A 15498-nucleotide genomic window follows, 5' to 3' on the forward strand; every position below is an offset into this window, starting at 1 on the left:
GCTGATATACAGGGGCAGACTGTGCATAGCTGCATCCTGTGGGTGGCGGATTCATGTGCTTGTCAAATGCATTATGAATACCATGCACAATAAAAAAAAAAACAACAAAAAAAACAAACAAACAAAAAAAAACGGGAGCAACAACAGTGAAAAGCCATGATCCAAACAAACCAATTAACACACCTCGATAACTTCAGCCCCCCCCTTGCCTAACTTTGCTCTGTGTATGTACCTGTGATTTTTTTTTTTTTTTTTTTTTTTTTTTTTTTTTTTTTTTGCTCTAGGTCTGGCCATACCCTGGAGCCTGTGTGCATGAAATAAGTAGCATTTTGGTGGAGTAACAGCTATGCCAATAGGGCTGCTGTTTTACATTTTCAGTGGAAAATTATTAGGCTATGACAGAGATCAGGGGTTTTGAAATGTGGGGAAGGCCGGGGCGGTGGTGGTGCACGCCTTTAATCCCAGCACTCGGGAGGCAGAGCCAGGCAGATCTCTGTGAGTTCAAGGCCCTCCTGGTCTACAGAGTGAGTTCCAGGAAAGGCGCAAAGCTACACAGAGAAACCCTGTCTCAAAAAACAAAACAAAAAAGAAATGTGGGGAAATAGACATTGGAGCCTGTCAGCGAATCGTGTGTTGGGTTTTGGCAGTCGCTCCTGGGTACACTGAAGATTGCTGGTGTGATGTGACACACATCCACAGGCAGAAATGATGAGTGAACACTTGCGTCTCCCGAGGACCATGAAGTCAGCCTCAGCTCATCGGTGAACTTGTCAGTGGAGTCTTTCTTGTGCGAAGGTAAAGGCAAAGCCAAGTGTGGGGTGCCCTGTGCCACGCGCCACTTCCTGGGGTTTTAACAACCCTGCTTAGAGAGAATGGGGACTGAAGAGTCCTCTATGGCGCATGGTGTCAGAGTGCTGCTGAAGCTGGGCAAGCATCAGGGCCAATGTCAGGCTTGGCTGCACTTCATCGTTTTATCAATGTGTTAAAAAGGGGGCTCACATCACCCTCCCCAACTTTCAAAAAATACAAAATTGGGAAACATTTCTTAGCATCGATGACGATGAGGAGTACAGCATAATAAAAATGATTCCAGAGAGGTAAGAAACACAGGCAGGAAATAACAAAATGAGATTCAATTTGAAGGCAGGCAGAGTAATACATTGGGGGCGCGTGAATCTTCAGCATCGTAGGATTGTCACCTGGAGGCTGTCTCTGTGAAGGGCTAATGGAAAGTGATTAGATGATCTTGTGCAATGTGACACTACAGTGCATGGGCGGTTGTCATTTCTGGGCGTGCACACATCAGCCTGACATCCTTAGGAAGTCAGGTAAGTGTGCCAAGCACTGTATGGGTGACATTTGGTGGGACCACACAAGCAACTCTGAGAACACATTTCCAGAAGCACAGATATAATCCCCAAAGAAAGACAAATGTAAGGAAATGAGTGACAGCCCTGGGGAGAGAGTCTGCTCTGTCAGTCAGAGAAGCTATGGTTGGCTTAGCGAAGAAGTTACACTGGAGGAAGTGCCTTCTGGTGCTAAGTGGACTCAGTTATCTGGGTCTGTATCTTAGTTCACTCTTTTGTTGCAGTAACAAAATGCCTGAGACTGGGTAACTCATAAATAAAAGAGAGTTATTTAGCTCATGATTCCAGAGGCTTAGAAGTCAAGGGCATGTTGCTGGCACCATCGAGAGCTCATCAGTGAGTCTCCCCACTATTAACCCTACACCTGTCCCTCTCAGGCATTGATCTGGCCAGGTCCATCCTGGGAAATGCAGATTCCATAGGTCGGTCAGCATGGCTCCGGCCACAGTGGGATCCCCAAGCCTTGCTGTGTCTTCTACTGTGTACAGCGGTGTTTCCAAGATGAAGCTTGAGGGTCTGTCCTGGTGCCACGTCCTGTGGTCACTGGTTAAAAACTAGATAGACTAGTTTGCGGGGCTCACCCTGATGGCCCTGGGTGGGTGTGAGGCATTGCCTTCCGCTTTAGGCTTCATCTGTGATGGCTGCAATGGCTTTGGTCCTCCGGAGTTTCTGAAAACAATGACCTTTGGTGGTTTTTCAGCCACGTTTTAGCAGCCTGTGGGGTCAGAAGCAGTCCAACATTTTGAGATGAGACCTCCCCACCCCCCATATTCAGGGGCTGCTCCCTTCATCACCCATCAACAGTGAAATAAATGCTCAGAATAGCAGCAACCTGCAGACTTCTGCAGTTCAACCAGGGTTTTACTCTGACCACAAACAGCAGAGCTGGAGGAGCCAGACTGCTGGTTGATTTAAGGTTATAGAAGTCAGCTTTCAATGGAAAAACGCTGTTACCTTAAAAGTTTGGTGGCACAATGGCTCAGTGTGTAAAGCACTTGCCACGCAAGTGTGAGGGCCCGCATTCCATCCCCAGAACCCACCTGAAAACTGCATCCAGTGGGATGGCTGTAATTCCCAGTGCATCTCTGGGGAGCTGGGAGGTAGAGACAGCAGAATCTCGGAAGCTTTGTGACAACGACTTGGGCTTACACAGGGCAAACAAACAATCCCACCTCAGAAGTCAGAAAGTGAGGGAAAACAGCTCCACATGAGCTCTGTGCATGTGCATGCTCACATGTGAACACATGAATGAATCATGCCCAGACACATCACACACATACAGAGAGAGAGAGAGCAAGAGAGAGACAGACAGAGAGACAGAGAGAGAGGGACAGAGAGAGAAAGGGAGAGAGTGGAGGGAGGGAGGGAGGGAGGGAGAGAGAGAGAGAGAGAGAGAGAGAGAGAGAGAGAGAGAGAGAGAGAGAGAGAGAGAGAGAGAGAGAGAACGCACACATGAGCACAATTTACAAGAAAAAATGTTTGGGGGGCAAAGATGAAATCAGAACATAATTTATCATCTGAGTATTTGACCCCAAAGTGTGAGAGGGGACTTAATAATTTTAATAATTAGATTTGAACTTAACACCACAGGGAACAGATACTTCAGGTTTCCATGGAAGAAGTTAACTAAATCCCTTCTCTCTGGAGACATGGAACGGATAATTAGGAATGAGATTTACTAAACATTTAGTGCTCTGCTTAATTAAGCAAGCGCACATCATGGTGTTTACAGTGTCAACAGGTCCAGACACTCAGAGGAAACAAATTGACAACCAGAGTGTAATTTAGACTCAGACACATTCTTCACTGGACCAAACCTCAAGCCAACCACCACCAGTCTTGTAAAATGTCAGGAGATAAAAATCTCAAACTCCCACGTAGGAAGCTTTCATGTATAAAGCTGTCCTTGGGACACGGTGCCCAAAGAGGCCTGAGCTAGACAGCCAGCATCCCTGCTGACCTTGGACCACAGCCTCCTAATCTAGGGGAAGGGCGTGAGGAGACAGGAAGAAAAGGCAGTTCTGTACAGCAGGTGTCCTTGACACCAAGGAAGGCAGGGATTCAGTTCTGGGATGCATCCGAGAGGTCACTTTAGGGGGCCCTACGATCCTGCTTGGAACACAGGAGGGCTTCAAGAGAAATGATGGGCCCTACCATGTCAGAACCAAAGGCAGCTCAGGCCTAAGCAAGAGAAAGAGAAACCCAAAGAATCCCGGGGATGCAGATTGGGGGGTGGGCAGTGATGAGAAGTCAGGCTGGCGAGGTGACCTGGCCAGGGACTTCAGTACTCTGCCAATTCTGCTTTGCTGTTCCTCATCTGTGACTCGAGGCGTGGGCACAGAACATATTTGACGTGTAAGAAGTGAGTGACTTAAACTCTTGGCATTATAAAATGCCCAATTGAAATGGCCAAAGGGGACAGAAGGACGGATGCTGAGTGGGGCTGAGTCAGTAAAGAAGTCCTGCACTTTAGTGCTCCCTAGCCGCACAGAATGCTGACCCTTGTGTTCTGTGGCTGGTTCCCTTGAGGAATGTGGACTTCCTTTGCAACGGCCCGGCACCCTGGGAAGTTTATTTATTTTTAATCCTTTGCTTTGCTTGCTTTTTTTTTTTTCCAATTTGCCTTAGCCTGAGTGCAAAAGGCAAGAGGGGCTTGAGCTGAACAAAGTGGAGCCTCCATGTTTATCAGCAGTGGCCCCTAGGCAGGTCACCGAGTGGCCTTCCTGACAGATGCAGCTCTGTCTGAACCTCCAGCGAGGCTGCCTCTGACCTTGGAGAAACAAAGAGGAAAGGAAGTGATAGGCAAGCCTCAGAGCAGACACAGAGGTCTCTGTGTCTATGGTTTCTTTTCTAATTTGTGGATCCACTTATATATATAGTGGGAACATGGCTACATTTTAACACTTCTTCCCCTTGGGAATTATCTGGTCCTTGAAAAAGGACAGATAGCGAGCCTATTAACTTTGAATCAGGAGCAAAGGGGTCGTTGGCTCATTCCTTTATTTTCTGATCACCTTATGTATAGTTTTCTTAACATGGAGCTGTGTAGCATGCAGCTGAGGACACTGTGACAGGGTGGTATCTGTTCCCCGTCTTGGGTACAAATTAGCAAGGCTCACACACGGGGCACCAGATCTTAGACTTTTGCTCTTCTTCAACAAAGCTAGGAATCATCCTCTGCTTAAGGAATCCTGCTTCCTTCCTGTAGAAATCTGTAAAATAAACCCCCACGAAGTGCAAGTCCAGGGCCAGCACACGCCAGAGCTGTGAGCTCTGTGGCTCGTGTGTTGCCACGTCTCCATGGCTTCTGAAGCTTTGGAGAGGAAAGGAGACTTGGGTGGCATGGGGCTCCTGCCCTTCCCTCTTCCAAAGCCTCCAACATATAACGATCTCATGGCCCTGCTTTCAAATTCCTTTTGAGTAGCCTGCTTTCCTAGCACACCCCACTGTACCATACATAACCACATCATACCGTACTATACAATATCATACCATACCGTGCAATACCATACGATACCCTATCATAGACCGACTAGTGGATTCATTCATTTCTTTTGTTTTCTGCTAAGACACAGTCTTGTTATCTTGCCCAGCCTCACTTCCAACTCCTGGGCTCCAGAGATCCTCCTGCTTTAGCCGAGGACTACAGGCATATGCTTCCAGAACCACTTCACTCCTGTGAAATAAATACGCCTTGACCTCAGAGCAAGGATGATTCTAGAAAGGGAAGGAAGAAAACCTAGATGCAGATGATACAAGAGGACAGCATGGCTGTAGACAGCGACACATTTTAAGGCAGCACATTTAGTAGGAGTGAGAGGCCGACGTGGTGGACAGTCCCTGGAGGAAGGCTTCTCTGACTCAAGTCACCTCCGGAGTCCAAGTCCGAAGGTCCGTTCTCTCGGGGAGACCGTGGAACACTCTCCTAGCATAGCCTGCATTGCTGTCCTAACCAGGGCAGCTATTAGTGCCACAGGAGACCCTCAACATCCAGCCTGTTGCGCTGTCTCATAGAAGAAGAGATGGAGAGGGTCATTCGACTCTTATCTGAGGCTCTGGCCATCTCCTCCTCCTCCTACACTTTCCCCCGATCAGTATGTAATTCTATCCCAACTGCAAGTGGTCTTGGGAGGTGTAAGTATCTAAGAAGTGGAAAGTTAACTGAAGGGGACCCCATTTATAAAGCCATGGGGAAGTGGTCGTCCATGCTAGGGTGAGACTTTTCTGTGTTGTGGTTATTCTGAGGCCATCCATGCTCTGATAAGTAGTCTCAGTGAATTCCCTGCTTTTCTAAGACAGGCTTGGGTAGAGTTAGTTCTTGGGGTCCTATTTGAGGAGAGTAAACCCATGTTCACATCTCCCCAGGGATAGTTCACACAACAGATGTATCCATCCTTGCAGATACCCAGCTCTTTTGGATGTAATTTTCCTTAAAGCTCTTCTGTGCATATTTTCTGTGATGACGCATGACCCATGAATTCTGGCATCGTGGAAACAGAACACACTACCTGACAGGCTCTCACTCCTGTGTGCTGTTACTCTGGCGATCCCTGGGCTGGATTAAGGAGCTGTTGTCTTGATTGTTCTACTAGAGTTCTAAATCCAGCCCTGGGCTGGACAGGAGGCCAAGGCCCGAGACTCCCATGACCTAAATCCCCCCTCCCATATCTTCTTGGGCTTGGCTCCCATGTCTCTTCCAGGCAGGGCTCCTCTATGTGGGGTCCTGGGACCTGGAGCCTCTGGCCCTTCTAAGAGGTGTTCCAAAATTCTCCCTCTCCTCCCTCACTCCCAGCAACTCAGGGGCACTGCTAGAGAATCTCCACTTTAACAAGAACCGGTTGATTGCCTTGCGTGTTAAGCGTTTCTGTCTTGGCCTACCAGGTACTAGGCAGCTTCCCCTGAGGGCAAACTCGTGCAGAATCCAGATGAATGCTTTAGCCAGCCTGGCCCAGCAGCAGGGACAGAAAGGTTGAGGTGGGTCTCCCCAATGCACCCTTCCCAGGGACATCTCCAGGGCTTTGCTTTCAAGTCAGGATTCAAGGCCGTCGATGCCCCTGTCTAGGGGTGGGTTCCCCAAGGCCCCATCAAAGGATGTGACCGAGAGTCTTTTTTTTTTTTTTACAGTCTCCTTCCTGCCACTTCCTTTTTTATCTTGTGGCTGCTTTCAGCCAGCAGCTCCCAGCGAGGCCGCAGTGTGGTGGACCTCACAACTTATTAGATTTCTTTCGGTCCTGCGCTCCTGCGAGGTTCTAGAATAGCTGGCAGCTTAGTTGTCTGGGCCACCGCATCCGTGAGAAGATACCCAGGGTCTGTGTACTGGTGCCAGGTCCCAGGGCAATGAGAAGGTGGCCAGCAGTCAGGAGTTGACTGGGGCAGGAGCAATCTTCACTCCTGTCCCCGGCCACCGAGATCTTTGAACCAACTGACCACTAGGCACAGTGGTCAAGGCTCTCTCCGACTGAGAAAGCCTCCTTCCGTCTCCGCCTCCCTCTCCCTGCAGGCCCACAGGGGAACTAGAGGCCCTAAATTCTGTGTGGACAGGAGGTCGGGTCCTACACCTGACTTTCCTGGATACAGGCACAATTGACGAGAGGACTCTACATAAATAATTACACTGTGGAGAGGGCAATAGCCACTCATTTGCAGGAGCTTGAGCGATGAGTCCGTCCCAAGGCATGCTTGGCCTCTGCCCCCTCGAGGACCCCCAGGCCCTGTCTACACAGCAACCTACCAGTGGCTGTCAGGTTACGGAAGTTCCAGCCATTGGGACACAAGGGCTGCTTGCTTCCCTCCCCTGCTGCCGACTGTACAGCTGACTGTACATCCTTGCTGACTTCTGTTAGAGAACCTGCAGTCTTCTGGCAGCCAGCTAGTTCACTGCAAGTGAGTTTTGCAAAAATTTGCATTTTATTTCAGAACGTCTTGGGCCAATGTGAATAATCTGTGGTGAAAAACGTTATATTTTTCTTTCAGTTTCTGTGTTTTGTGGTGGTAGGAATCAAACCCAGGGCTTCACACATACTAAGATGTACTTGACCACGGACTGGGCGCTAGACAGCCTCCAGCAGAATGCTTTCTACAAGTATTGGTATTCTCTTTCAACCCATCCACCCTGGAGAGGCCTCTTTCACTCTGTGCCTACAGGAAAGATTGGTCAAGGTCGGTTTCTGTCGGCCTTGGGCATGTGCCACAGAGGGAGGTGCATCAGCGCAGGGAACTGAGCCACGGCTGCTCCACTACAAAGCCCTTGCTGTGGACAGGCTGTATCAGACAGCCGGGGTTCCTTACAGTCTGTGTTCTCAGACACATAGTTTGACATTGTGTCAAATTCACTGGCGATAGCACAGGATTCACAGCTGAAAGGAGATAGGCCCAACAGAACTTTGGGGGAAATTCCTGAAGCCCTGGCAGGGTTCCCGTGCAATTTTTGTTTCTTTGTAGAAGCAGATAAGTCTTCGGGCACCAAGCAAAATGACTGCGCTTTCCCATCAAATTGCCTAGACTGGGGAGGCGGGTGAGTGTCCCCACAGTCTGGAAAGCTCCAGTGATGAGATCTCTCAGGACGTGTCTCCATGTGGTACTAAGTGGGACTGGTTACCTGCCATCATGCAGGAGGCAGAAGGACCTGCACTCGTATTTAACCAAAACCATGGCTTCTTCCCCTGGAGGACGTATGGAGGTGATCTCTGGGCCCCTGCCTTGGCTAAGGGGAATGGAAACCTATTCCAGCTAGAAGGTTAGTCACCGCAGAAGAGAACCCTTTCATGTTGGCCATGGTGACAACTTGCCATTCACTCCATGTAAAGGAGTCTTGAGGCAGAAAACCCTTCTAGGCATGGGAATCGTAGTAGTCAATAAAAGCAACATTATGCTCTTAAGGGGTGGGCTGCCGGTGGATGGAGATATTCAATGATGTCTCAGACAATCGGAAGCACTGCATACATTCTGACCCATGTAACCCTCACCTGTGCTGTCCCAAGTATTTATCACCCCTGTTAAAAACCAAGGCATCAGGCTCTTCAATGAGTTAACTGGGTCCCCACTCCCTGCAAGTAGCAGTTGAGCATTTCAGGCTAGTGGGCATGGGCTCACTGCACCCTTTATTTCCTTTTTAAAAATTGTGTGCAAGAGTTGTGGAATCTTGCACTTGTTACTGTAAGTGAGTGTGTGCACTCATGTGGAGTGCACTCATATATGCACGCATGTGGAGGACAGGTCAGTGTTGGACGTCTTTTCTCAATCGCTTTCCTCCTTCAGTTTTTGAAACAGTCTGCCACTGTACCTGAAGGTCATGGATTCAGCTAGCCTGCCTGGCCAAGGAGCTTCAGAGATCCCCAAGCATCCATCTTACCCCAGCACTGGGGTTATAAGCATGCCTTGCTATGTCCAGATATTTTCCTCAGTCATTTATTTATTTTTTTAAAGTTCATAATGCCTATAATGTTTAGCTCAAACCAACCTCCTCATTTCTTCCCCTCCAATTTCAGCTGTATGTCCCTACTGCTACTTTCCCATCCCAACTTCATGTGGTCCTCTTTTCAAACCCACTGAGTCTTTAGTGCTACTCAGACGTCCATGGGTGTGGGGCCCTCTACTGGAGCATGGGTAGCCTCTCAGGGGCCACATCCCTGAAGAAAACTGACTCTCCCTCCCACAGCAACTATCAATTGCCAGTAGCCCCTCAGATAGGGGTGGGACTTCGTAAAACCTGCCCCCACCCTGGGATTTTGGCTGGCTGGATCCTCTATAGTTCTCATGCATGCACTCACAGCCACTGTGAATCATTATGTGCAATGGCCCTGTCCTGTCTGGAAAACTCTGTTTTGCTGTAGACATCTAATTCCTCTTCTACAACAATCCCCGAGCCTTTGGGGAAGGGACATGAGCACTATTTGGTCTCTTATTCTCTGAATATTGACCAGTGCTGATCTCTACAAATCATCATGTACAGGAAGCTTTTCTGAAGAGGGATAAGAGATGCACAAGTCTCTGATCTAAAGATGAGAATTTGGTCAGGGGCAGTTTGTTGCTATTTCTGTTAGCAGAGTAATAGTACTAAGTTCTTCCAGCTCTTATGCAGGGTCTGGAAATCCATACTCAGTCCCCATGCTCGCAGGACAGGCACTTCATTGATTCTACTGTCTTCCTCAGCTTCTACTTCACATTTTGCATCTGACTCACTAGGCTCTCAGTTGACTCTGAGGCCATAGGTCTGGGATGGGGACTGTGGTTCTGCACTTGTGACAAATTCCTAGGTGCTGCTGCTGCTGCTGCTGACTCCTGGACCATATGGCCTGAAAATTATCAGTGGAATTTAACAAAATAATCGGCATCAGAGGGGTGGGGTGCTGTGAAAATTCAGAGCGGGAAGAGGATTTATGGCTGGGGAGAAGAGAGATTTGTTCTAAAGATCACCCAGACACCAGGGTTGTGCTTGTAAGGATGAAAGAAGGCACACCAAACAGGATAAACAAGACCCAGACAGGGAGGCCTGGATGGTCAGAATAAGGCGGAATAGATATATTTGGGGTCTTGAATGGAGGCCGAGGATGCTATCATGTTTCATTAGGAAAGGAGGGGAGCCTTACATGTTTCTGAGTGAGGAAGGGACAGGAGGCACACAGGTCTATGCAGGATGCAGAGTCTGGAGTGGGAATTGAGAGCTGGTTCTTGTCTAAGCTCTTGTTTCCTGACCCTGGAGATGTGGGGCAGATGATATTCCCTCTTAGTCTCACATATAAAATAAGAAAACATGCTCCCTCCCTTCTCTTGCCTTTCTGTCTTTCCTGGAGCTAAGCTCCTCAGAGGGTGTTTACACCTGCTCTGTGCTGTCTTCATCGGGACTTTGTGGTATTATCCTTTCCCAAGCTTAGGAGACTGAGGATTGAGGTTGTGAAACCCCTTCAGGGTGGTTCAGGAAATGGATGGATGGCTAAGGGTACAAAGTGCATGGATGACATGCAGAATAGACAGCGCATCAGGCTTCTTTGGACCTGGAGCCCCATCAACTCAAGCCTCCCCCGTACCTTCCTCTCTGCTGCTTCTTTCCTCCACTCCAAATGCTCCCCACATTTCCAACTTGACGGCCTCACTTAAGATGCCCTAGCCCCTTCAGACCCACGACAGTTCACAATAAACACATGCTTATTATTTTAAATTCTGAAATGTGGTTGCTCTGTCAGTCAGTAGAGTACAGGAGTTCTGGATTAAAATAAATTGAGCAGGACAGGGAAGTAGAGTTTGGATAGTATATTTTACACACACACAAACACACTGCTTTCCAACCTCCAGAAAAACCCCAAGTGAGGGTGATATAACTACTGATTTTAAAGAATTTTGGTTCTTCTGGGACAGGAGTTTCCTTTAGGAGGGGAGAGAAATCTCTCTGAATTTCTGCTTTCTGAACAGCATCTCTGTGTGTTCCCCAATTACACATTTAATTATTTATTTTTAATGTTGAACTTTATGTATGTGAGTATTTTCCTTGTAGGCTCTTTCTGTGTACCATGTACAGGCCTGATGCCCACAGAGGCCAGAAGAGGGCATTAGATCCCCTGAAACTGGAGTTACAGGAGGTTGTGAGACACATGGGTGCTGGAAATTGAGCCTGGTTCCTCTGGACGAGCAGCCAGTGCTCTAAACCACAGAGTCGCTTCTCCAGATGCACAGTTACTATGACAGCTGAACCTCAGCTGCCCCCTTTGTTTTAGACATGCTAGGACATTACAGGGAAGGGGTCTAGTCATCACACACACAAGTCTTCCTGAAGTTCATCTGGAACTGCTCAACAGGGGCTGCAGAGAAAGTGACGGCCAGGATGTTCTGCAGGCAAATGAGCTTTGGGTGTTCCTGAACATGGTATGTGAGGATCGTGACAAACAATCCAGGCTTCCTGCTACGGAACCCGGAGGGACTCAACCCAAACCAAGAAACAGACCAGACTCTAAAATTGACAGCCCCTAAGCTATTCAAACCTGAGTGGGTTAAGGTGATCGTCAATCTTCACCTTGCTCTCAGGGAACTGAAGGTTTTCTGGAGACTTTGTGATCTTTCTATCAATGTCTGACATTCAATTTGGAAAAATTCTCAGGCACACTGAGACCATGTCAAAATCAAAACCGGCTGGGAGAACAAGTCTGTGGGTGATAATGCTATGGAAGTTGTCAGGTACAACTGTTGAAATTTGTCATTAACTTGGCTAGGAGATGAGGTGGGGAACTGGAGGAGTCATTGGTGAACTGGGGTGTGTGAGGAAGAATTAGACAGATAATTCGGAACTGAAAGACCCCACCCATGAAAACAAAGACTGAATAAAGAGGCTCTGTGGCCGGTGAGACACACGTGAAGGGAAGATTAGCTGTCTAGAAGACACCTCAAAATCAAATATCCAATAAAGGCCCAAAAAAGACAAAAGGGTAGAAAAAAAGAACTGAAATCTTATCGTGACGACGATAATTCAGAAACATAGAGGAGGTCCAATGAAATGAAATGAACGCACAGGCCATGTCTGCCTTATTGCTTGCCTCTCATTATAATTCCGTCTGTGTTCCACCTGCCTGTAGAAATTCAAGTGCTCCGTTCTCTTGTCTAGAGCGCTTCACATGTGGCAACTTAAGTCTAAATTACTGAGATTTGATCCAATTATAGATGCAATGTCTTGGTCAGACTACCCATGTTTAAGTGCTGGATAGCCACACACAGCTGCTGACAACACTCACATGGAGCATTTCTGTCCACACAGAAAGTCCTGTTGAACAATCAGATCAATCCCTGACGCTGTATATGGGTTTTTGTTTTGTTGTTGTTGTCGTCTGTTTAATTCCCTAGTGTGATGTTCAAAGTTTTATTATTATAACTCCACTTTCTCTGCTGGAAGCAGAGTAAATCCAGTGATCAACCACCAAGCAGAAGAAGACAAAATATTCTCAAGACTAGGAGCCTGTTGTCTTTCAGTGTCTTGCATACAGAGTGGTGCTCAGGGCCCGATCCCCGCCATTGCATGACTCCGGGTACTTCTGTCTAGAAATAAATATGCAGCCCTGCACCATGGAAGATGGAAAAATCATGAAGAAACTGATGATTTAGTTTTGACCCCCATAAAGAAACTCTTTACATTTATATTTATTTATACTTTGGCTTTGCCATTTCCTGGCTTTCAAACCCAGACAGATTTCTTTGCATGTCCTGGGGCCCAGGTTTCTCAGCTGTTGTGTTTCTCCTGGGTGTCTGGGTTGTGATGATTTAAGGCAGTTGTGTTAATACGGAAATTTTAAATTTAAGAGACTTTGGTACCACATGACACCATTTGAGGACCCAGTGTGGGTCAGGGCTGTAAGCTGCTGTGTATCATGTTGTCCTGTCTCTTTGTGTTTACAGTGATCTCCCTCAAGGCTGCTGAGGATTCATCATTTGAGAAAAAGAAAGTGACCTGGGCATTATTTGAAGGTAAGTCTGGTGTCTTGATGCAGCCTCATTTCTAGACAGTAAGAAGAGAAGAGGAACAAAAGAGGGGGGGTCTAGTTTCTTAACTTTTTCCTAGCATCAAGTTATGTTCCCGGACTGGTCTTTGCAGGAGTGAGATGGGAATCCCTATTGGGGAAAGTGGTGTGAAAGGCTTATTCTGCCCAATTCTATTTGTTTCCTTGCCCCACCCCACAACCCCAATCTCTCTCCTAGGTGATGCTAAGGAGGGACTTCCATGTGATGGCACATTAAAGAATATGCCTACTGAAACGACCTTTAATTCTTAGTTGCTTGGAAAGACTGGTGTTCTAGAAGAGTTTGAAAGCTGCAAGTAGTGGTTTTCATCCCATGCTGGAGCCACTCAAGGAGCTTTAAAAAAAAAAACCAGGATGCTTGCAGGAGATTCAGACTTAGTTGAAACCTATTAATTCCTTCCTTTTGATTCCATCATGCAGCAGGCTAGGAGCCATGGCCTGAGAGACAGTTGAGGAAGCAGCCCCTGGGAGCTGGTGGTGAATGCATGCTGAACTGTGAGGTGGTGCCTTATGTTTTTGAAATGACTGTAGCATTCAGTTTTGACACACTTTGCAGCATGATTTGAATGTCAAAGACACTTCATATAATGTAAACCTCTGGCATCCATTCAAGTATGAGTGGCGTTCTTGATAGTGCTTTTGCCCCTGCAGGGGCCATTTACTGGTGTCAGGAGACAGTTTTGGTTGCTTCAAGTATGGGGATGCCACTAGCATCTTGTGGATAGAGGGGATGTATGAGACAGTCCCCAAGTCTGCCCCCAAATGCCAAGACTTGGGAGGCTACAGGTCTCTTCCCCAGAGAAAGGACAGCGGAGAAATGGTCATCACAAAATAACTGAGGATTATGACCATAAGCAATGACATCATGTGCTCTAAGTTCTCAGTTAGAGCCTTTGATCAAGGACGGGGCTTAATGTCAACCGGGGACAGGACCTTGGAAGGATTTTGTCTTGTGAAGTCTTTGGGTTGATTGATGAGGAATGAGCTGGTCAAAGGGGCTAAGAGGAGGTGTGCCCCCCCAACCCCTGTGAGACAAGCCAGACAGTAGGTAGCAGAAGGAGCCAGCCTTATGGGGACACCACAGCAATTCGAAACTACCTTTTCTAGTAGCGTGTTAGATACCATATCTTTGAAAAATTCGACTCTAATTGTGGTTGGCAAACCACACACTTGGATGTAACCCTAGTTTGCCAGGATGTCTTGTTTAGTTTTAGAGTTGTAAGTAGTTTTTTGTTTTGTTTTGTTTTCCTCAGATCACATTTTATCCAATAATGAATCTTTATATTTCTGGAATTTTCTTCCACGCTTCCTAATTGCCCTTTTCTGTATCTGATGACTTTCTCCTAGCAAAGCAGTCCGCAGTTCCCTCCCCCTGCCTCTCACTCTGCTTCCTCTTGGCCAGAGATGAAAGTGGCGTCTTTCCCAGAGAGGGAAGCTGTGGGAAAGAGGAGGAAGGTTCCCCTTCTCCTTGCAATTGAGTGACATCGAGGCAGTCTGGCTGAGCTTTGCCGCATGACTCTGAAGCTGTCTTAAGCCCTGGTGTTCTGATGGGGTGGAATAATGGAGATGGCTGTGGGTGTCTGTAAGGAAGGTCACTGAAGAATGTGCCAGAGGGAGCCCTGGCTCCACCTCTGCAGTCCTGATAACCACAGTAGGAATCTCATGTTCACAGGAGTGTGAGGTGGTTTTGATGGGAATGGCCTAAGGACTGTATTTTAAAACTGCAATAGTACAATTAAAAAAAAAAAAAAGACCATTTGGAAGGACTGTAGAAGTCAGTTTTGGCACACTTTGCAGGATGATTTGGATCTCTAAGACACTTTGTATTATTGGCAATGTTTTATAATTCCACAGATGTAGACTAATAAGCTAACTCCGACCTTAACTATAAGTGCAATATGTGGCCCAGCATGGACTTTCTTCTCAATGGAGACAATCAAATCCTATCAAAGACTGGGCGTTGGCGTTCTCATCATGCATCATGCATGCCCAGGGCTGCAGATTGCATGCCTTCTTTCCCTGTGCTGCTGCCGCTGCTGGTCACGGCACTGGTGGTAGCAGCAGTAGCAATCAATGCCCCTGTGCTCTGCTTTTTTAACCCGCCACAGCTTTGGCAAGGTCAAGGGTGTAGTTGAAACTCTCTGGCACAGGATCTCAGGCCTTTTTGCCCTTTTGTTCCTGATTGGAAGAGCTTCAGTGTGGGTTGTGGACAGATACCCATCCTCCTGGGGCTTAGCTGGGCCTGGCTGTGTGCCTGCCCAACAAAACAAGCATTGATTGTCAGGGCTCTTGATGAGATATTGGAGTGAGTTAAAATCCCTCAGGGCTATCACTCAGGTATTTTTGCCCTGAGCAAGATGGTATTACAGGCTACATTAAAAACTAGTGGAAGTACACAGAGTTTTATTGCCGGAACAGCTATTCCCCAAGCTCTCGCCTTTGAACTGGAAATGTAGAATACTGACCCTGGCTTTCTTGACTGTTGTTTTGTGTGTGTATGTGTGTGTGTGTGTGTGTGTGTGCTTGTGTGTGTGTGTGGAGGGGGTGAAGGGGGGTGTTTGGTTGTGCTAAGGAATGCTGGGGTCACCCAGTTTCAAAGCAGCACTGAATACTCTGCTGTGTTGCCAGGCAAC

General features: G+C 47.5%; 1 protein-coding gene across 2 annotated transcripts in view; it reads left to right on the plus strand.

The window, feature by feature from the left end:
- Vstm4 (V-set and transmembrane domain containing 4) overlaps nucleotides 1-15498 on the plus strand; it is an 82432-nt gene that overhangs the window by 12384 nt on the left and 54550 nt on the right. For both annotated transcript variants that reach the window (XM_006976718.4, XM_076544366.1), the window contains exon 3: nucleotides 12744-12812. In XM_006976718.4, the coding sequence (XP_006976780.1) occupies nucleotides 12744-12812 (69 nt within the window). The remainder of the gene's footprint in view (nucleotides 1-12743; nucleotides 12813-15498) is intronic.

The sequence above is a fragment of the Peromyscus maniculatus genome, chromosome 9 (genome assembly GCF_049852395.1).
Source record: "Peromyscus maniculatus bairdii isolate BWxNUB_F1_BW_parent chromosome 9, HU_Pman_BW_mat_3.1, whole genome shotgun sequence".
Taxonomy (NCBI): domain Eukaryota; kingdom Metazoa; phylum Chordata; class Mammalia; order Rodentia; family Cricetidae; genus Peromyscus; species Peromyscus maniculatus.